Genomic DNA, 22728 nt, shown 5'->3' with positions numbered 1-22728 from the left:
CAGCTAGAAAACAGTGATAATAAATTATAATCACTTGCAGAACTGTGCGATAGCGATTTGTGGGGAAATTCCTCATCAAAAATTAAAAGTAATGACAGCAACAATTCTGCAACTGAGCAAATTTCAGTGTTTTTGATTTGATTACATTATTGAATAATTTTTATTATAATTATATTATTTGTTATAATTATAGTTATTTATTATATTATAATTTATAATTTTGTGTTTCAAACTTCATCATACCCGGGATGTCTAGTAGACTCTAATGCCGCGTACACGATCACTTTTCGGCATGAAAAAAAAAATGACATTTTTAAAAACGTCATTTAAAATGATCGTGTGTGGGCTTCACAAAATTTCGAACATGCTTCAATTTTTTATGTAATTTTTTAAAATGCCATTTTTCGTGTTGTAAAAAATGATCGTGTGTGGGCAAAAACGACGTTTTAAACCCGCACATGCCCAGAAGCAAGTTATGAGACGGGAGGTAAAACTACCATTCATAATGGAGTAAGCACATTCATCACGCTGTAACAGACAAAAAAGCGCGAATCGTCTTTTACTAACAAGTAACCAGCTAAAAGCAGCCTCAAGGCGAATAGAACTTCACCTTTAGAGTGCCGTCGTACGTGTTGTACGTCACCGCGCTTTGTTCATCATTTTTCAAAAACAACGGTGTGTGGGCAACATAATTTTTAATGATGAAGTTGGAAAAACTTCGTTTTTTTTCATGCCGAAAAGCGATCGTGTGTACGGGGCATTATGCTGCGTACACACAATCATTTTTCGGCATGTAAAAAACGAAGTTTTTCGGCATGTCGAAAAAACGATGTTTTTCCAACTTCATCATTAAAACGACGTTGCCCACACACCATCATTTTTAAAAAATGCTCTAGCAAAGCGCGGTGACGTACAACACGTACGACGGCACTATAAAGGGGAAGTTCCATGCGGATGACTCCACCCTTGGGGCTGCTTTTAGCTGATTCCGCGTTAGTAAAAGACGATTTGCGCTTTTCTGTCTGTTACAGCGTGATGAATGTTTTTACTCCATTATGAACGGTAGTTTTACCAGAACGAGCGCTCCCATCTCATAACTTCATTCTGAGCATGCGCGTTTTTTTAACGTCGTTTTAGCCCACACACGGTCATTTTTTACAACCTGAAAAATGACATTGTTTAAATTGTCATTAAAAAATGCAGCATGCTCGGAAAAAATTTTTGTCGTTTTTCAGAAGCCGAAAAATGATGTGAAGCCCACACATGATCATTTTAAATTACATTTTTTTTAAAACAACATTTTTTTCATGCCGAACAATGATCGTGTGTATGCAGCATTAGACTCTGTTTGGTCAGATTTAAGTGAGTTATTCCTATATAAAACGCCAAATTCCCATGCTTAATAATTGTTCCGCTTTCAGCTTAAAAAATCTGACATAATCATGCCGCCAGGGAGGTTAAGTAGGGATGAGCCGAACACCCAAGGTTCGGTTTACACCAGAACTTTCGAACAGGCAAAAAATGTGTGCAAAAACCGTTAGGCCCCGTACACACGATAGAATCCATCCGCTGAAAAATCGTCTGAAGGGATCCCCCGCATGCGTCGTAATGATTCGACGCATGCGTGGAATTCCTTATATGACAGCGTCGCGCACGTCGCCGCGTCATAATCGCGGCGACGGCGCGACACGTCATCGCCAGAGGATTTCGGCGCGGATTTCAATGCGATGGTGAGTACACTCCATCGCATTAAAATCTGCTGAAATCCTCGAGAGGATTTATCCGCGGAAACGGTCCGCTGGACCGTATCCGCGGATAAATCCTCCCGTGTGTGGGGCCTAAGTCTATGGGACACAAACATGAAACAATAAAAGTGTTCATTTTAAAGGCTTATACTGTATGCATGTTATTGCCAAAAAGTGTTTGGAGACCCGGGTACTACCCCAGGGGACATGTATTAATTTTAAAACTGATGTTTTTTCAGGAGCAGTGATTTTAATAATGCCTAAAGTGAAACAATAAAAATGAAATATTCCTTTATATATCGTGCCTGGGGGGTCTCCTTTGCCTGTAAAGTAGTGCATATGTCCCATGTTTTTAACAGTTCCACAGCAAAATGACATTTCTAAAGGAAAAGATGTAATTTAAACTGCTCGTGGCTGTAATAAATTTTCGGGTCCTGGCAATATAGATAAAAAAATCATTGAAAAAAATGGCGTAAGTTCCCCCCAGTCCATTACAAGGCCCTTGGGGTCTGGTATGAATATTAAGGGGAACCCCACACTAACATTCAAAAAAAAAAAATCCATACCAGGTCCTTTAGGTCTGGTATGGATTTTAAGGGGAACCTTGCGACAAAATAAAAAAAAATGGCGTGGGGGTCCCCCCAAAATCCATACCAGTCCCTTATCCAAGAACGCAACCTGGCAGGCCACAGGAAAAGGTGAGGGAGAGAGCGCCCCACCTCCTGAACCGTACCAGGCCACATGCCCTCAACATGGGGAGGGTGCTTTGGGGTCCCCCAAGGGCCTCATCCCCACAACCATTGCCTGGTGGTTGTGGGGGGCTTATCAGAATCTGGAAGCCCCCTTTGATATCCATACCAAACCTGAAGGGCCTGGTATGGATTTTGGGGGGACCCCCACGTCATGTTTTTTATATTGGCGCAGGGTTCTGAACTCACATAATTATTAACCCGCATTACAGTCTGACTTCGGGAGTGATTTCAGAGACATCTGTGCAGGTTCATGCACCCGAATTCACCAAAAGTAGTGCAGGAACTACTTTTAGGAATTGTCGCACGGATTTGGCATGTCAAACGCATGCCAAACCAGCCCAGTGTGAACGTGGGCTTAGACTAATTTCTGATGTCCCACTGGTGTATGAATTCCTGTGTCCCAGAAAGTTTTTTGCAGCGTGAATTGACAGTATCCGAATTCCTTCTAAATTCCCTCAGTGGACTACAAGAAAAAACATTTATGAAAAAAATGCATGTTGAGTATAAACATCCAATTTCACAAAACAAAAATCAAAGAATAATTTTATGTGGAAAAAGTAAGCATTTGTCTCGGAACTTGATATCAAGTTACCATGAGTTGCAATACTTTTATAGCGAGTATCTAGTGCCAACTGACACAATTACTCTGTTCATAATTGAGACATGCAATATGTGATAAAGTATAAAAATGTGTTGTACCTTCATTGTGTTTATTATATCTCTGCAGCCTAAATTCCTGTGATTGGACACCCTCGTGCTGGGATGCTCTGCGCTCCATCCTTATCAAAAAAGGATCTCTCACCAAACTGGTCTTATCCTGCAACCCCATATTAGACCATGAGATAAAAACTCTTTGTGAGGGTCTCGGAGATCTGCACTGTACTCTGCAGGATGTGAGGTGAGGTATATTTAATATACCATACAAAAATACTTTCACCTTCTCTATAAGATCATCCCTCAGAGTTATTACCAGTTGTACAACTTGGCCTTTTCTTTTTGCATTCTGCAGATTTGCACTACAGAACGTGTTCCATAGGAAACCATGTTAAATGGACTGTAGTGCAAACAAGTCATTCTCCACCCCCCCCCCCACAGGCTATCCACTTACGTTTTCCTACAGCTCCTTAAATTATTCAATCTCTAGTGAGCATTTTTCCCATTCTGACCATATTACTCTAAACTTTTCCTTTCTATCTTTAACCCTGGAAATCCATCTTTCTGCCTCCATAATTAAATTCACTTCTCTCTTCCATTCAAGAATAGTTGGCCTTTTATCCTGTTTCCATAATCTAGGTATTAATAATTTTGCCGCATTTCTTTTTTTTTTTTCTCTTTCTCTTTTTTTTTTTTCTCGTACTTATTTATTTATTTTATTTATTTATTTATTTATTTATTTATTTTTAGCTCTCAATATGAAATCCTGTGCGGCACTGCTCCTAACCACCACCTGTACAGGTTTAAGAGAGGGTGGGCACAGAGGGTGGGATTGGGATATACTACATAATAAGGGGTCTTTTTTTTTTTTTTATTATATACATTTACTTATTTTCTTTTGGGGTTGGTGTGTGGAATAGGGAAGGGAGAAAGGGTGAGATAAAAAATTAAAAAAAAAGCGGGGGGGGGGGGTTAAGTCATAAGTGGCTTTATGGCCTGATAGAGGCCTCAGATTTCAAATACTTGGTAAAAGTGTTTTTAGGGGAGGGGGTAACAAGGAATAATAAGCGATAAGCTATAGAATGGCTTTTTAGAAGCCTCATATCTAAGGGATCACTTTTTTTTTTTTATTTATTTATTTATTTTATCTTCTGTTTGGTGTTTGGAGGGGGGGAGAGAGCCGCAGGGAATAAGTGAGGGGGGTAATTTTTCTCTCCTTTTTATTTTATTTTTTTTATTTTTTTTTCTCTTTTTTTTTTTTTTTTTTTTCTTTATTTCCCCCGGGGGGGGGGGGGGCGGGGGCCAGTATGGGATACAGATAAGGATGTTTATTGTATAAGGGTGTGATATAATGTAATATATTGTTAAATGGAAATGTTGAAAAACTAATAAAAAAAAATAAAAAATGGACTGTAGTGCAAATCTACAAAATGCAAAAAGCACTAAAAATGCCATAAGTGTGAATCCAGCCTAAGTGGAAGAGTGAGACTGATCATGAAGTTTGCAGCACCTCCACCCAGGACAGGGCCCCCACTAGGGTGACCACTTTTTCAAACTACCATTCAGGGACACCCCCCTTCCCAAAAATCAGCTTGTGCTGTAACGAATCACAGCACAGTGATTGGACACAAGAGGCAGGATTTATGATTTCTCCAATCACAAGCATGGTTCTCCTCCAGGCATTCCCAGCCAGAACAAGTACTGTCAGTGAGTAAATGTGGCGGACTTTTTCGGGGCCATCAGATCGGCCCTGGGGGGGGGGGGGCGCTGTGTCAGTTTAATTTCGGGACACTGTATTGTCCTGGAATAAAGGTACCTGGGACAGACCTACAAAATGCAGGACTGTTCCGGGCAATCCGGGACACGTGGTCACCCTAGCCCCCACCCAGGACAGGACCTCCAGTCAAGACAGGGCTCCCACCCAAGACAGGGCCTCTGAATAGAGGAAATTATTCAGTAATCTAATCAAATTAACTGCGAGCAGAAGAACTACTGCACCCAGCATTTAACATGAATCATAGGTATATACAGTAGATGTACACCAGCATATAAATAATACAAGCTTTATATCAGAAGAGATTAATAACAGGCCATACATCCAATGTACACAAAGGGATTATCAGCAAAGGGCCCGAAAGGATTCCTGGGGGAGCTGTGTTCATATACCCAGGGTTATATAGGTATTTGAGATCTCTTCAGATGAATGTTATATACCCAGGTATATATAATTATTAATTGAGATCCCTCCAGACCAATGTTTTATATCTGGGTGTATATATATGTAACACTACCCCCGGAGAAGCTGCTGGCTTGTTTTGGGTATACGCTCTGGCTATCAACCCCTAGAATTGGCTCGAACCCACCCTTGGCACAACTGGTATTAATGAGGATTGTGGACCCAATAAATGTTGGGGAGCACAATATCTTGCTGCACCACAAAAAAATTATTTAAGCAAATGTAGCGCTACCCCCGGGGGAGCCGCTGATTAGATTTGGGATCGGCTTATTTAAGTTACCTCTGTGATTTGTCTAGGGGTGTTGATGGTTGTGAGAGCAGTAACGGAATGTCCAGGCTGTTGATTGACGTTTTTCAATGCTTTATTTCTGGTCCAACACGACCAACAGTCAACTTGAGGTAGACAGGATAGGTTGGTGAAAGAAGAATAAACTTCACAGAATCAGACTATGGATAGAGAAAGCAGTCCTGCCTTCTATAGTAACTCTTTCCTCGTCGCCACTTCAGCCGAAGTGGGTAAAGTGCCCCCGGACAGGTCCCTCTCACAAACCTGGCAGCCGGATGGTCACTTAGAATTCCTGGGAGGGAACAAGTCTCTGCCACAGACTTGGCTCTGATAGCACTTGGATTTTAGGATGAGACCTCTGCCACAGGCCTAGTGCTTAAAAGTTTAAACAGTAGAGCGAATCGTCCCAGCATATACTTTTGGGGTCACCGACCGACAGTTTGCCACATACAACCTGTCAGTGTCCGGTACCCAGATCCCCGATGGTTCGTTCAAGCCCTGTTGGATCACCTGCCTCCAGGTTCACCTCAGACCGATTCCCCACCGAACAGCACAACTCGCTTGGGATCCTCTCAACAGAGATAGGGGACCCAGTAAATCACTGGGGCCCCTGTACAGCATCAGATGCTCCGGGCCATGAGAGCCCAGAGTCAGGAACTCCGCGTAGCACGTGCACCCCGGCCTGGTAGGCGAAAAAATAAAAGCTCACAACTCCAATCGCGTTCTGCGATCCACCAACCAAAATTTTCTCCAAATACCAAAAGCCAAATACAAGTCCAAAGGAGAAAGAAGATTCGCGGTCCAGGGTCCCAGACTATGGAACGCTTTACCAACCAGCATTCGGTTGGAGGAAAATCACTTAGCGTTCAGGAGAAAGATCAAAACTCATCTCTTTTGATATCAAAGGAGACAGGAACAACAAGCGCCCAGAGGCGATTTGGTTCGCATGTGCTGCGCTATATAAGTTTTTCATTCATTCATATCGCCGGGGCCCGTGATGTGCGCACACCCTAAAGGTGGGTGTCGCACCCGGAACCAGGAACCCATGAGGAACCCCAGAAAATACCCCTCCCCAACATGCTCCGCGAGGGAAAACTCATCCAATTGGCTGCTGGGGAGAAGCGGCTCCGCCTGGACCCCTCTGGCACCACCTACCGTCCAGAGATGAAACGGCATTTCTCCGGAGAACAGAATGACCCAGAAAACAGTTCAGGGCTGGCGACAGCCAAATTTAGCAAATCAAATGAATGGGAGCAAATAACTCTCCCATTCCCCAACTAAATGTAACCATAGTACCCGTACTGATAAGTACACAGGCGCTACACACTCCCCCCACTTGAAATGACACTGTCCCCAGTGTCCTAAGGCATTCAAGCCTGAATGCCGGCCTGGATCTGCTAAAACAATATAGAAAAGTAGGAAAGAAGAGATAAACATTTTCATAATTTTAAAGTACAAATATTAGCTTCCTTGAATACTATAGTAAGAACTATGGTATTACACAACACTACAATCACATACACAGCCCTATCTATCTATTCTGCCCATTCTCCGACAGTGTTGATAGTAGGTGGGTCCAATAACCTGTAAAAAATACACATACACATTGGCCCAGATTCAAGAAGCACTTGCGCCCGCGCAACCATAGTTGCGCGGCGCAAGTGCTTACTTGCTCCGGTGTAACGAGTGCTCCTGATTCAGGAACCTCGTTACACCGAATGCAGCCTAGGATGTGACAAACATAAGCCTCCTTATGCCTTCACATCCCAGGCTGCATTCTTGCGTTGGCCGCTAGGGGGCGCGGCCTTTGTGATCGGCGTGTAGTATGCAAATTGCATACTACCACCGATTCACAAAAGTTGCGCGGGCCCTGCCTACGCAAGGTACGGAGTTTCCGTACGGCGCCTTTAGCATAAGGTTGCTCCTGCTAATAGCAGGCGTAGCCAATGCTAAAGTATAGCTGCGCCTCCCGCTCGCGACGTTCAAATTTAACGTCGTTTACGTAAGTGAACTGTGAATGGCGCTGGACGCCATTCACGTTCACTTACAAGCAAATGACGTCCTTGCGACGTCATTTGCCGCAATGCACGTCGGGAAAGGTTCCCGACGGAGCATGCGCTGTTCGCTCGGCGCGGGAGCGCGCCTAATTTAAATGATTCCCGCCCCCGGCGGGATCATTTACATTAGGCAGCCTTGCGCCCGGCTGCTTAGCATATTGCCCGCGCAATTTACGGAGCAACTGCTCCGTGAATCGCGGGCAAAGCGCAATATTTGCGTGGGCGCAGAGAAAAAAATTTGCTCTTTGCCCACGCAAATATTGCGCGATTCTACTTGAATCTGGGCCATTATATATACTCTGATATATTAATAATTCTACTATTTACAAATCTCCAAGGTCGGAATTGAAACTGCACCCTCTCGTCAGAGAGTGAAAATTCCCTTCCTCCCAGGGAGCTATCTAAGTGCTGAGCATTACTTTTACTCTGAGCTGCAAGAAAATAAAACTCAATGGGCCAGATTCACAAAAGAGATACGATGGAGTGTCTCAGATACACCATCGTATCTCTGACTTACACTGGTCCTATCTATGCACCTGATTCATAGAACCAGTTACGCATAGATAGGGCTGAGATCTGACAGTGTTACACTGTGTTACACTGTCGGATCTTTTTTTTGATTTAAAAATGGCGCTGGGGGCGTTCCCGCTGATTTACACTGAATAATATGTAAATCAGCGAGATACGCGAAATTCACGAACGTACGCGGACCCGACGCTGTGTTCTTACGTCGTTTCCGTAGCGCGGTACCCGTCGTATACTTACCCCTGCTAAAAGCAGGGGTAAGTATTGTTAAGTATGGCCGTCATTCCCGCGTCGATTTTGAAATTTCCTACGTCGTTTGCGTACGCCGATTCACGAACACGCGCGTCGCAAGTCCCGCTCACGTCGCAACCACTGACGTCCTATTGACGTCAGTGGGAGCAATGCACGCCGGGAAATTCCCCGGACGACGCATGCGTATTTAAATCGGCCCGGGACCGCACCTGATTTAAATATGACACTCCCCTAGCCGCGGAATTTGAATTCCGCTGGGGGAGTTAGGATCCGCCATCGCAAGTTTGGAGGTAAGTGTGTTGTGAATTTGACACTTTCCTCACAAACTTGCGAGGGCGGATCTTAAAACACATAGGTTATACGGATCTAAAGATCCGCTAACCTTTGTGAATCTGGCCCTACATGTACATTTAAGTCCTGCAATAAGACGTTGCAGAACACTTCCCCTAGTGGTCAGTGCGCTGGTATTACACGGCAGTCCAAGTTCAATTCAAAAGATATAGCAGCAAGAAGGAAATAAAAAATGAAGCATTCCCTTCGCTAAATCTTCTTTCGATGCTGTGAAGAAGTTGGCAAGGCCCCACTCTAACTGGCTGAACCCACCCCCCGAAGTTCTTCACATGTAAAATAATGTGGATCCGGAAAGGCAGGAGAAAAAAAAAACAAAAGAACAAAAGGTGAGTGGGGGCGAGAACCCTTGTCCAAAACTTCTTAAAAAGGAGTAGGTCAGGTAACACAGGCATGAGACCTACTTGTAGAACCGAGGGTCTGGTAAAGAAACAATGTCTCCACTAGCATTTGTGGAGGTCACAGAAAAAGTCTGGTCTGCTTTTCCTGGGCACTACATAACCACCCGATCACTGAAAATGTGGCGACCCCAGCTCCATTCTTTGAGACAATACTCAAATTTGGGTCTAAGGCGAGCAAGGTCAAAGTCTGTGCCGTACACAAATCTGGGCGCCTTCAAATGAGACCAGATATCGTCATGGCCCCAACTTTCTCGTTCCCGATCAACCTGGTAGAGGAGAGTGGGTGGCACATATGGTTATTCGTACCCATAGTTGGCAGCAACTTTTTGGATCACCACGCGCTGCAATCTGGCCAAGTTGGGCAGCGTACGTGGGTCTCCGCGTCCCGGGAGCACAATAGCGTCCGGTGCCCTTCTAAGAGCAGGCACAGCAGGGGGCATGGGAGCGGTGAGGGCAAGAACAGAAACTGACTCACCGTCTCCCCAGGTCAGCTGCGGGACGTCCCAGGTCGATGCATCAGACCCACCGGGGCGCTCCGGCCAGAGCGTTTCTTCTGCCTTGTAGTGTAGGGGGCTCGAAATCCTCCGAACCCCTGCGACTCCGGGAACATAGGCTCAAAAAGATGATCGATTGTGTCATCATCCAAAAAGGAGTCAAGTTCTGAGGAGTTTAACTCCTCAGCAGGCAGGTAACCACAGGCCTTGACTGATGGGTCTCTTGGCAGGATCGGTAAAGAGCAACAGGCAGGTAGGCCTCGACTGCAGCCGCGGGAGGCCTGTGCAGGGCCCTCTCCAACAGTAGCATGCCACACGGAGACCGCTGTAGTGGTGGTGGTCTCAGGTATGGCTTCGGTTGGTGCACTTGTCACATCGGTCAGTCAGCTTTGTCCCTCTCGTCCATGGTGCTTACCTCCGGTGAGCGGGAGAGCGAGGTAGCTGACATCAGAGTCATAGTAGACGAGATGGTAATGACCTCCGGGTCAACAGCCTCCATCTCCACGATCTCCACCGACGTAGAGGGTTCTGGCCATGTGGCTTCCGCCTCCGCGGTAACAGTCCCGGAGATCCAATTGTACGCTAAAAAGGAAATTCAGTGTTGCCAGTACCTTGACTAGTGGCTGCACTGCATGTACACGATGTGTCTAGCTGGTGATGTCATCCTGCAGGGTTGTGGCTAATTCCAGGATGGCAGCAGGGCTGAATATGAAGATGCGATACACCTCCGAATCACCCATGCCAAAGACGTTTATGTGTGTGCGGTATTTCCTCTCCCGTGCCCTCCTCCGTGCCTGTAAACGCAGTAGTGCTATGACCATGGCTGCCCCATGCATGTTGGCATACAGATGTGTTGTCCTGCAGGTGTGGTTGCTACAGAAATGCCGGATTCCCTTGCACCGTGGGGGCCATTGATTGCACACATGTGGCACTACGGCCCCCCTAAGCCACAGAGCACATATACCGTAATCGTAAGCATTGGCATTCCATCAACATACAGGTGATAGCCGATGCCCAATGCCTCATATGGCACGTCCGTGCCAAACACCCCGGGGCCAGCCACGACAGCTACATATACCGTCAAAGCACCATCCCAACAGAATTCGAACAGAATGTGTACGGGAACAGCTGGCTGGTTGGTGAGTGACATGGGAGTCAGGCATTTCTGTCCGTCCCCATGATGCAGACATCACGAGGGCCACATGCACGACTAACATACTCCTTTCCCTTCCAGGTGACTCTGCATATGCACTTGGGCCCAGAGATGTATCTTGGCCTAGGCCGACAAGGCCTAGGGTGGCACTTTGCGGTGGGCGGCCGCGTTTCACGGCCCCCCCGCGCGAAAAAAACCCCAAATGTTTCCCGAATACAGAGGCAGCCACCCGCAGAGATTGCTTGCCGCGGAGCTGCTGCCTGCTGCTTCCCGCGGCTGGCTGCCGTTCTGTATGTGTCACTGTCACCGCCGCATACTGTGGGAGTGTGGGGAGCGACTGCCAGCGCCGCCCCCCATAGATCTGGTGCACGTTGTTTAGTTGGTGGATGCTCCGCCTCCCAGCCTCCGCGCGGCATCATAGCATCTGGTCGGGACTCGGGACGGGTGGAGGAGGAGGAGCGAGACTGAGAGAGCTTCATCTTATAGCAGGTACAAAATTCGATGAGAGCTCAGAGCTGTCTGATGTCTAACCCCCCCCCCCCCACACTTCCCTGGCCTCACAGTGTGACAAAGAGAGCTCCATGCTGTGTGTTCATACACACCACTAGTGTGAGGAGAGGAGGGCAGGGCTCTGACTTCACACCACAGGACAGCCTCAGCTTCTCCCAGCTACCGCAGTAAAGGGTTAAAGCACACTGACCGGTGGGTGAGTGCCCGGCTCTGCCCGGCTATGGAGGGGTAGTGTCACATATATGGATGGACTGTCCTGTGCAGTGCTGTATATAGATGCATGCTTTGCTGTCACCCTCCCCCGCTTATTAACTTTTTTTTATTTTACATGTGAATACATACAGCATGATGTCTAATCCACAACCCCCCCCCCCCCCCCCCCACTTATTAACTTTTTTTTTTACATGTGAATACATATACTGTATATGTATACATATATAGTGAATACTGGGACTTGTAGTGCACTGTGGGGGCTGAAATATGGCAGCTCTGTTTTGCTGGGACTTGTAGTGCACTGTGTGGGGGCTGAAATATGGCCGCTCCATTTTGCTGGGACTTGTAGTGCACTGTGGGGGCTGAAATCTGGAAGCCTCCTATGCTGGGACTTGTAGTGCCTTAGACTGTGGGGGAACTGAGGAATCCTCATTCTGCCACTGAGGGCACTACAAGTCCCAGCATAGGCGGCTGCCATATTTCAGCACCCCAGAGGGCACTACAAGTCCCAGCATAGGAGGCTGCCATTTCTCAGCCCCCTCAGAGTGCACTACAAGTTCCTACATAGGAGGCTGTCATTTCTCAGCCCCCAAGAGTGCACTACAAGTCCCAGCATAGGCGGCTGCCATATCTCAGCCCCCCCAGAATGCAGTACAAGTCCCAGCATAAGAGGCAACCATATTTCAGCACCCCAGAGGGCACTACAAGTCCCAGCATAGGAGGCTGCCATTTCTCAGCCCCCTCAGAGTGCACTATAAGTCCCAGCATAGGCGGCTGCCTTATCTCAGCCCCCCAGAGTGCACTACAAGTCCCAGCATAGGAGGCTGCCATATTTCAGCACCCCAGAGGGCACTACAAGTCCCAGCATAGGAGGCTGCTCTTACAGAACAGGAGAAGGAGCTGGGGGGGGGGGGGGGTTGTACTGGGAGGGGAGAGAAGGAGGCACAGGTTTGAGATGAGGAGGGATTTTTTTTCTGAACGTGAGGATTTATGCTGGAAGTTGGAGATGGGGAGGATTTGTGCCGAGAGATGTAATTTGTGCTGGGAATGATGATATTCACTGGAAGGGGTTATATGAGGGTGAGGATTTGTGCTGAAAGGGGGTATTTTTGCTGCTAGGGGGAGATGGAGGGGGCGGGGGTCTGGAAGGGGTGTGGTTTACAGATGATAGGGCGTGTCTTAAATTAGAAGGGGTGTGGCTTTGACAGGAAGTGTGGGTCGTATTTAAATTAGGGGGTGCATGAGTTTAGTCAGGCCTAGGGCAGCACAAAACCTAAATACACCTGTGCTTGGGCATCATCTCCTTACTCCATTCCGGAACCCCCAAACCAGAGGAGAGAGAAGATACAATAATGCACACATACGTACCCGTGGAGTGGTGGAACGCACATTTGGCATCCTGAAGTCCCGTTTCCGATGCCTGGATAAGTCCAGGGGGACCCTGTTGTATTCCCCAAACTTTGTGTGCCAGATCATCGGTGCATGTTGCATTCTGCACAACTTCGCCATGAGAAGGGGCCTGGAGATTGACATACGTGATGACCTGACCCCCGAGCCACACAGTCCCCCCCTAACCGAGGCTACCCCGTCTGCTGAGGGAAGAGCAGTCAGGAGATGCCTCACAGTAGGCATCTTTGCACGTTAAACACACACATTCATCATGGCACAAGGAGAATGCACGCATGCACACCACTGTGGTACCGAGCACACACACACCACATCCACATCACATTGGAATAGCCGAAGTCCACCATGCAGGACTTGGGAGCAGCAACGCCACGCCAAGGCCCCAATGGTGTCGCTGTCCATTCATACCACATTCACACGGTCGTGGGGATATCCTCTCCCCGACGACCCAGGGTGACACACCTTACTGGCAGGTATGTCACCCCCACATTCACACACCAGTCACACTGTAGCCTGCACTACTGACCTTGTGCATACACTACAAAAATAAATGATCTCATAACCTGAGTATAAAAAAAACATTAATAAACTCATAACCTGAGTATTAAAAAAATAAATAAATACATCAACTGAGCATAAAAGAAAAAGTAAAAAAGGAATCGTCTGCCCTGTCGTGGGCCTCGCATGGTGCCACGGCTCCTGCTCTTCAGTTGCCTGGGGGGAGCCTCAGGTGGAGGGGGTGGGGCATCTGCAGGAGGATCATCCCCCGGTCTCTCCCTGGCTGGCTGCCTGCCCTCCAATGCCAGGGCAATGCGGTGGAGAAAGTCATTGGTCTCAGCCTGCATCCGCAGCTGGCGGGTGGTGGTATTGCGCTGGTGGCACCTTGTCTGCCTCCCTTCCGCCTGTACGGCCGCTGCCAGGCTCCTGACCTCTGTGACAAGGCCTGCTGTTGTGGTCTGCAGCTCCCCCAGACAGGTCACAATAGCTGTGCAGTTCCCACTCACATCCTGCAGGCTGTCAGTGATGGAGGTAGTCTGAACAGCCTGCTGGGTGAGGGCCTGCTGGACAGCCAAGGTGCAGGCAGCCTGGGTCTGGGCCGAGGAGGCCAGGCTCTCTGCAGGTCAACCACTAAGGCACCCATATGGTGGGTCTGCCGGGCCTAGTCCCTCACCAGATTCTCCTCCAAGGCATCTGGATCACCCCTGGTCTTTCGGGTAGCCTTCCTGGGGGCAGGAGAGGCTTGGAGCCGACTGTATGGGGAGGCCCTTGAAGGAATATCCCTGATGGGGGAGGAGGCCCTTGAGGGGATATCCCTGATGGGGGAGAAGGCCCTTGAGGGGATATCCCTGATGGGGGAGGAGGCCCTTGAGGGGATATCCCTGATGGTGGAGGAGGTTTGGGAGGGTCCTGGGATGGGGGTCTCCTCCACGAGGTAGAAAACATCATCCAGAGCACCATGCTCCTCCTCTACTTCCTCTAGAGGAGAGGTGTGGGCACTCTTCTCCAGGGATGGCATGGGTCGCCCAGCAGCCGACGACGGCCCAGCTCCCTCCAGCACATCAGTGGATGACACAAAACATTGGATTTTATTTGTATAATAAAGACATCGTTTTAAGGAGTGCGGCAGTCCAGGACCTTTTTCTATCCAATGCACCTGTGCATAGCCAGCACCCTTTAGGTTGAGGCTGGGTTCACACTACTACACTACTTTCATCCTACTTTGCTCTGTGTTCAATGTTTCCCTATGAGAGCGTCTTGTAGCGTCCTACACAAGTCGGTCCGACTTTGAAAATGCTCCCTGTACTACTTTTGGTCCTACATTGATCCTACTTCAGGCCCATTGAATATCATTGAAGTCGGACCAAAGTAGTATCCTGTTCATGAAAGTAGGATGGATGTAGGACCAATGTAGGATAAATGTAGGACCAATGTAGCAGAGCAAAGTAGGATGAAAGTAGTGTAGTAGTGTGAACCCAGCCTTAGTGGGGCGGAAGCAAAGCCAGGGGATTAGCAGTTTTTAGAGCGGTATAATTTCTCATCTCTGGAGAACAGAATGACCCAGAAAACAGTTCAGGACTGGCGACAGCCGAGTTTAGCAAATCAAATGAATGGGAGCAAATAACTCTCCCATTCCCCAACTAAATGTAACCATAGTACCTGTACTGATAATGATTACCTTGAGTTGTATTGATCCCATAGGATGACAGATGGACTGCACACAGATTCAACTTAACCAATGAAATTCTTTACTTTGGTGAGAGTATGTAATGTTCAATATAGTGCAATGTGGCATACTGTATACACAGTATAATGTACGGATGTGAATATTGTGCGATACAGTACAATGCTTAGGTATGAGTACTATGTGAAGCCTCACGCAGTACTGTCAGGATTAACACAGATGTAATGCAGTGCGTTGTAAGCGTGCTTGCGCTGCATGGAGTGGTTGACTACAGAAACACACTGGCACTACCACACATAGCTGTCATATGACTTGTGATCTTCTATGGAGAACTTGCAATAAAATGCAGTAGATGAGTAAACTTTATAGAATAATCCATGCAGAGATCTGGGCTATGACCTCATACAACCCACCATATGACAGCTCACAACTCAGATTATACTAAGGACAAGTCAGGGGAAGTGTGGGCAGAGGAGACCTGGACAGTGACAGCAGAGGACAGCAGGACACATGTCTGTGCTACTCTTGACACCTGGAGAGCATTGAATAATGAAGAGCTTCTCCTCCACCCCAAGCACACCACACACTGTCCGACTTGGACACACAGAGCTACACAATCATCTGATCTCTCCCCTACCTCCAGAGCTGAGCCAGCACCAATGTCTGTGTTACTAAAAAGAAGAGAGTAACCTGAGCCAGCCGGAGGTGTCCTCCATGATCACACTCACACTTCAAATCCCATACTGTCCGGGTCAACCCGGACAGGTGGCAACCCTAGCTGTCTGTCTTTGTGTCAGAGACCTGAAGAGGAGATTCAGCAGCACTCGGGAGGTCCTCCAACTGTTGTCTATCTGGCACCAACAGTCTCTCCTTCTGGTCTGGGTGAAAATACAGCAGCGGTAGAAGCCTCCCTCCAGATGGTCCATGGTATCCTCTGCAGCAGTCGCTTATTTTCTCTCTTGGAATATCCAGCAGAAGCACAGTACCTGCAATAGCTCACCTCTCTGGAAGCTGCGGTATGGTGTCTCTCCTTGAGTAAAAATAGAAGAAGGTATTCAGCGCTGAAACATATAGTGAAAATACAAAAAATAATAAAATAAAATGCTAGCCAGCACTTAGGATAAATTCAGATAAACATCCCAAAAAGACTTATAATAATATGAAGTGCAGCGCAAACAAAGTGAATTAAAACTAATAATACTAATTAAAGATATATAAAGAGTCCATAAGTGAATAAGTGTAAGAGAAATCCAATAATTTCATTAATTGGTGCAAGTCCAGAGCAGGTGACCAGAAAAAAAGATCCTCCACCAGAAAGTAAGGATGGCCTCTCACCTCATTAATTCGACCTCCTAGAGGTCACAAAGCGTGGTATGCAAACACAGGTCCTGGTATAAAGGGTCAGCAGATTACTTGGCACTTCCGTATCTCAGCAAAAAGGCCCATGGAATATCAGCAGTAATTGGACATATGAAACAATATGGAGAGGGATCTAGTGCTCTCTGTAGCAAACCAGCATTTAATAAAAACAAGTAAAAAGGTACACTCACATGGAATAGCACTCACAGCCGAGTGCTAAGCTCCCAAGCAATACAGTTCTGACAATGTGTAGCGTGTACAGCCAGGAACAACATGAGGCGGCGATCGCGGGTGACGTCATACGTAACTCCCCCCCCCTCGTACGCGTTGCTTCCCAGTGGGCGGGACTTCCTCAGTGTAGGGTAAGGAGATACTCCTTGAGTAACACAGAAACAGCCACAACAATACAGTCTCTGGTGGGATCAGCACAGCTGTTTTGTACTAATAGAGGCCTCTCACACTTCACTTCTTCTTTCCTGGTTTCCTACTTCAGACCATGGGACAGGATGTAATGTATTTACTTATACGTAAAACTGTGATATTAGTATCTAATAATAGATGAGAGTAGATCCCAATAATAATCAGGGCTTTAACCACTTCAATACAGGGCACTTCCCCCCCTTCCTGCCCAGACTAATTTTCAGCTTTTAGCACTTTTGCATTTTGAATGAGTGAGTGAGTGACAAACTTATATAGTGCAACACATGCGAACTGAATCACCTCTGGGCGCTTGGTATCCATTCCCTGGGCCCTCAGAAGAGATGGGTCTTGATCTTTCTCCTGAAGGCCAGGTGGTTTACCTCCAACCGGATGGTGGTTGGTAGAGCGTTCCATAGTCAGGGTCCTTGGACCGCAAATCTTCGTTCTCCTTTGGATTTGTATCTGGCTTTGGGTATCTGGAGTAGATTTTGGTTAGTGGATCGCAGAATGCGATTGGGGTTGTGGGCTTTTAGTTTTTTGAATAGATATTGGGGGGCATGTCCCACAATACACTTATGCGTTAGAGTGCTTTGAAAGTGATTCTGTCTTTTACTGGCAACCAATGAAGGGATCTCAGTGAAGGTGAGATTGATTCCCATGTTTTTTTCCCAGTCACAAGTCGAGCGGCCGTATTTTGAACGACTTGCAGACGAGTGATTTGGCACTTTGGGAGTCCAAGATAGAGGGCATTTGCATAGTCAAATCTGGAGTTGATAATTGTTCCCACCACGACTGCAATGTCCTCTTTCGGGATAAAGGGCGTGAGTCTGCGTAGTAGGCGCAGCAGATGGTGTGATCCGCTGACTACTGACCCTATTTGTGCATCCATTGTCATGTAGGTGTCGAAGATGACTCCGAGACTTTTGACTTTGGTGCTAGGGGTGATAGTTTGACCCAGAATGGGCGGGGCATCCATGTTTTTGTGGGATGAATCTTTCGGTTGGCCTGAAACAGGAGAAGTTCTGTTTTTGAGCCATTGAGTTTAAGATAACTCTTAGTCATCCAATCTTCTATCAAAGTAAGGCATTTCTCTACTCCGAGATAAAGATCCTTTTTGTTGCAGATGCGAAAATAAAGTTGTGTGTCATCTGCATAAGAATGGTAAAGTAACTTCTGGTTACTGATGATTTCAAAAAGAGGGCGGAGATAGATATTGAACGGAACAGGCGACAATGGGGATCCCTGGGGGACTCCACATGACACTGTGCGTTTTTCAGAAGTGAAAGGACCAAGTTTCACTATTTGTGATCGGTTTTCCAAAAAGGAGGAGAACCAAGATAAATCACATTCTGCAACTCCGGCTACTTCAACAAGCCGTGTCAGCAATAATTGGTGGTCTACCGTATCAAAAGCTGCGCTTAGGTCCAGCAGTACTAGAAGACAAGATTCTCCTTCGTCTGCGGCCTCTGGAGCGTCATCCCATATTTTGAGCAGTGCAGTTTCTGTCCCGTGACCCGGACGGAAACCGGACTGGAATGGATCGAGTAATTTATGGGTGTCTAAATGATGTTGTAGCTGTTGTACAACTACTTTCTCCATTACCTTGGAGAAGACATTAAGGGCAGTTATGGGACGACGATGGTTTGGGTCTTTGGGGTCAATGTTTTTTTTTTTCTAGAATTGGTTTGATTATACCTTGTTTCAGCAAGGGTGGCACCATGCCCTCCTTGAATGACTGGTTTATTAGCTGAATGATTGCTGGAGCCAAAATATCGGCACATTCTTTCAGCAGTTTGGTGGGGATGATATCATTGGGCGCTGTGCTATTTCACAGAGTACCGATGATATTTTTAGTGGCATCGATGGAAATGGGTTTTAGAGTGAAGTTAGGTGATTGTGGTGGAATTATGTGGATATTAGGTCTGTGATTTAGGGGGGGGGAGGGTAGGTGGAGGTTGTATTTTGCTGAATACTTTCACGGATTCTTTCAATTTTATTGATGAAATAATCCGATAATTTGTTGCAAAATTCTTGTGAATCAGAATTGGGGGCCTCTAGACAGACTGGGTTCATAGTCTGGGTGACTAGCTTGAAGAGTTCGCGTGGGCGGTTTAGGGCATTGGTGATAATATTGTAAAAAAAAAATGTTTTGGCAATAAAGATTTCTTTATGGTATTTTTTTGTTATTGTCCTATAGATGGTGTGATTTTCCTCTGAAGAGCTTCTTTTCCAGGCTGCTTCAGCTCTTCTTCGCTCTTGCTTTAGCAACGACAGCTGGTCGTTAAACCAGCTGGAGTTGTTTTTCTGGATGCACGTTGTGTGTTTTGGTGCTACCAAGTCGGCTGACTGTAGTAGCGCCTGGTTTATGGCATCAAAAGTTTTTGTGGCTGTTTGATGTGGTTGGATTGTTTTTATTTTGTTCCCTAATGTGGTTTTGAAGAGCTCTGAATGGAGCTTCTTCTGAGATCTAGTCCAGTGTGTTGTCACCGGTTTTAACGGTTTTTTTGAGGGGGTATTTATGATAATTGTGAATTTAATAGCGTGGTGATCTGTCCATGGCTGCGGCTCATTTTCTCGAATATTAATTTCCAGATCTTGTCTGAAAATAAGATCGAGCGTGTGACCTGAAGCATGTGTGGGCCCACATACTAGTTGCTGCAGACCTAATCCTTCCAAATGGTCAATGCAGGCGTCGGCGATGTGGTCCTTAGAGGAGTTGGCCCAAAAGTTAAAATCCCTGAGTAGCAGGAGATGTTTGATGTTTAGGGTATAGGTGGACATGAACTCTGTCAATAACATGAGCAGGTGCGTTTTTGGACCCGGTGGTCTATAGCAGAGTAGCATGTGAACAGTGTCCTGGGGATTTGTTTGCAGTTGCAGAGTGAGGGTTTCCATGAATGGAAGTGAGTACTGAAGGTCTGATTTAGTGATCGAGAGGTGAGTCTTGTGGATCACCGCCAGGCCTCCTCCTCTTTGCCCCACTCTGTTTTCTGTTAGAATGCGGTAATTCTCTGGCACCAATTCTCCTAGAATGGTGTTACAGTCGGCTGTGAGACAGCTTTCTGTGATAAAGAGGCAGTCTAAATTGTTTTGTAGAATGAAATCATGGATTTCTTGTCGGTGTTTTACTGCCGATCTTGTATTGACCAAAGCGCATGATATGTGCTTAGGTTGGGGTAAATGCATGTAATTTTTAACTGTCGATCGTCGGTTGATTCTTAACAGTTGCTCATTCCTTAGAGCTTTTTTGGTGACGGCTGGTAATGTTGAGGCGAATGGCTTTAGGCCCCAAATGATTTCTGCAGAGTATGTCAGTTTAGACATAATCGCAGAAAATGCCGGGGGGAATGATATTGCCCGGGGAGGTATATAATGATGACGGAAAGGAAGATTTTCAAGTCGGTCCCCCACTCGCTAAACCATTCCCTTCACGTTTGATCCAGAGGAAGGCAAAAAAAACCCTGGCCATGCTATGCCAATCTGCAGTGACAGGGGAAAAAAATTCCTTCCTGATCCCTCAAGGGCGATCGGTGGAGCCCTGGATCAAACACTTGGCAACTGTTAGAGCTGATGATGGTGGGGGGAGGGGTAAGCTCACCCCTGAAGTTTACAGCTGGGAGCTAGTATCCTAATGATATCTGTTTCTGGGGTGTACCAAGATGGCCGCCGACCGGGACTAGGCCCGAGCCAGGGGCTATGCTGCTGGATGGGGCTGGTTGTGCGACGGGGGGGCAAGGTCTGAGGGATCGTGGGGAGATGAATGGAGTTTCACATGGGGCCAGAAGGGGTTGTGTGATGTTTGTGGGGGTTTAAATGCTGCGCGCCGCTAGGCCGTGGCTGAAGCCGCGGACTTTCCTAAAACTCGGCCGCCGCGACCTACCCACGGAAATTTGTGGGCCGCGGTGGGGTTGAGGCTGGTGAGGGTTGTGGTGGATGGCTGGCAGGGAGAGGACGGCTTGGGATGTGGGGCATAAAGAAATTGGGCTGGGTGCACTCGTATGTTGGGCCGGAAAGCTGCGGCTTATCCTGAAAAGGACAGGCCGCACACTTGTCACCAGGGGAGATGGAATAGGCCTGGGAAAACAGAGGCCTTACCTTGATGGTGCTCAGGAGCAGGGGGAGGCCAAAGGGGGAGGAAGAGCGCTTGTCCTGGGTCCAGGGTCCTGTGCAGGGGAGCTGGGAGAAACCACCTGCCTGTCTGGTGCTAGGAGCCACACGTCCTACTTCTAGGAGCGCGCGCCAATTATTGGCTAGCACCAGTTCTAGCCCTGGGAGTGAGAGCAGACTCGTGATGCAGTCCTGCTTCTTCCTGGTCCTGAGGTAAGGTGTGTGAGCAAGACAAAAGCAGGCAAAAGCAATGTTCAGCAGGCAGAGCTCCGGGAAGGTGTTGTGTGCATGCCAGGTCAGGCAATAGTCTGAAAAACAGGCTCGGTGAAATTGCACTTTATACAACACTGTACACAAACTCGATTTTTATAAAAAAAAAAAATCCCACAAATAGAGCTTTCTTTTGGTGATATTTCATCACCACTGGGGTTTTATTTTTTTGCGCTACAAAGAAAAAATAACATTTTGAAAAAAAAAAAAAAAGTTTTGTTTGTTACAAAATTTTGGAAATAAGTATTTCTCCTTTACTGATGGGCATTGATAAGGCTGCACTGATGAGGTGGCACTGATGGGCACTTACAGATGGCAGTGATAGGCGGCACTCATAGATTGCACTGTTAGGCAGCACTGACCAGGAGGCACTGGCAGGCATCACTGATGGACACAGAGTGCCAGCCCTATTGGGCACTGATTGGCATTCCTGGTGGTCATGGGTGGGCATCCTCGATAGGTTTTCACTGATAATCAATGCGCAGATTATCAGCACAGACCCCCCTGTCAGTAGAGCAGCCAATCAGCTCTCCTTTACTCGTGCCTGTCAGTGCGAGTGGAGGAAAAGCCAATTACTGAACATTAACCACTTGCTTACTGAGCACATATACTCCCCTCCTGCCCATGTGAAATTTCAGCTTCCGGCACTGCGTTGCTTTAACAGACAATTGCGCGGTCGTGCTACGTGGCTCCCAAACAAAATTGACGTCCTTTTTTTCCCACAAATAGAGCTTTCTTATGGTGGTATTTGTTCACCTCTGCGTTTTTTATTTTTTTCGCTATAAACAAAAAAAGAGCGAAAATTTGGGAAAAAATATATATTTTTTACTTGTTGCTATAGTAAATAGCCCACTTTAAAAAAAAAAATTCTCAGTCTAGGCCGATATGTATTCTACATATTTTTGGTAAAAAAAATACGCAATAAGCGACTGGTTTGCGCAAAAGTTATAGCGCCTACAAAATAGGGGACAGAATTTTTTTTTTTTACTAGTAATGGCGGCAATCTGCGATTTTTATTGGGACTGCGACATTATGGCGGACACATCGGACACTTTTGACACATTTTTGGCACCATTCACATTTATACAGCGATCAGTGCTATAAATATGCACTAATTACTGTATAAATGTGACTGGCAGTGAAGGGGTTAACACTAGGGGGTGAGGAAGGGGTTAATGTGTATCCTGGGTGTGTTCTAACTGTGTGGGGGGAGGGGGGTGACTGGGGGAGGTGACCGATGCTGTGTCCCTATGTACAAGAGACACAGATCGGTCTCCTCTCTCCCTGACAGGACGTGGAGCTCTGTGTTTACACACACAGATCCATGTCCTTGTCTCTCTACCTGCCGTTCGCGGGT

General features: G+C 46.9%; 1 protein-coding gene across 1 annotated transcript in view; it reads left to right on the top strand.

Annotated features, from left to right (window-relative positions):
- The window catches only part of LOC120921724 (NACHT, LRR and PYD domains-containing protein 14-like), a 483121-nt gene that overhangs the window by 151563 nt on the left and 308830 nt on the right, over positions 1-22728 (top strand). The window contains exon 4 of the mRNA XM_040334262.1: positions 3225-3395. Within this exon, the coding sequence (XP_040190196.1) occupies positions 3225-3395 (171 nt within the window). The remainder of the gene's footprint in view (positions 1-3224; positions 3396-22728) is intronic.

The sequence above is a fragment of the Rana temporaria genome (genome assembly GCF_905171775.1).
Source record: "Rana temporaria chromosome 4 unlocalized genomic scaffold, aRanTem1.1 chr4a, whole genome shotgun sequence".
Classification (NCBI taxonomy): domain Eukaryota; kingdom Metazoa; phylum Chordata; class Amphibia; order Anura; family Ranidae; genus Rana; species Rana temporaria.
The sequence above is the reverse complement of the archived record's forward strand: the minus strand, read 5'-3'. Positions and strand labels throughout refer to the sequence as shown.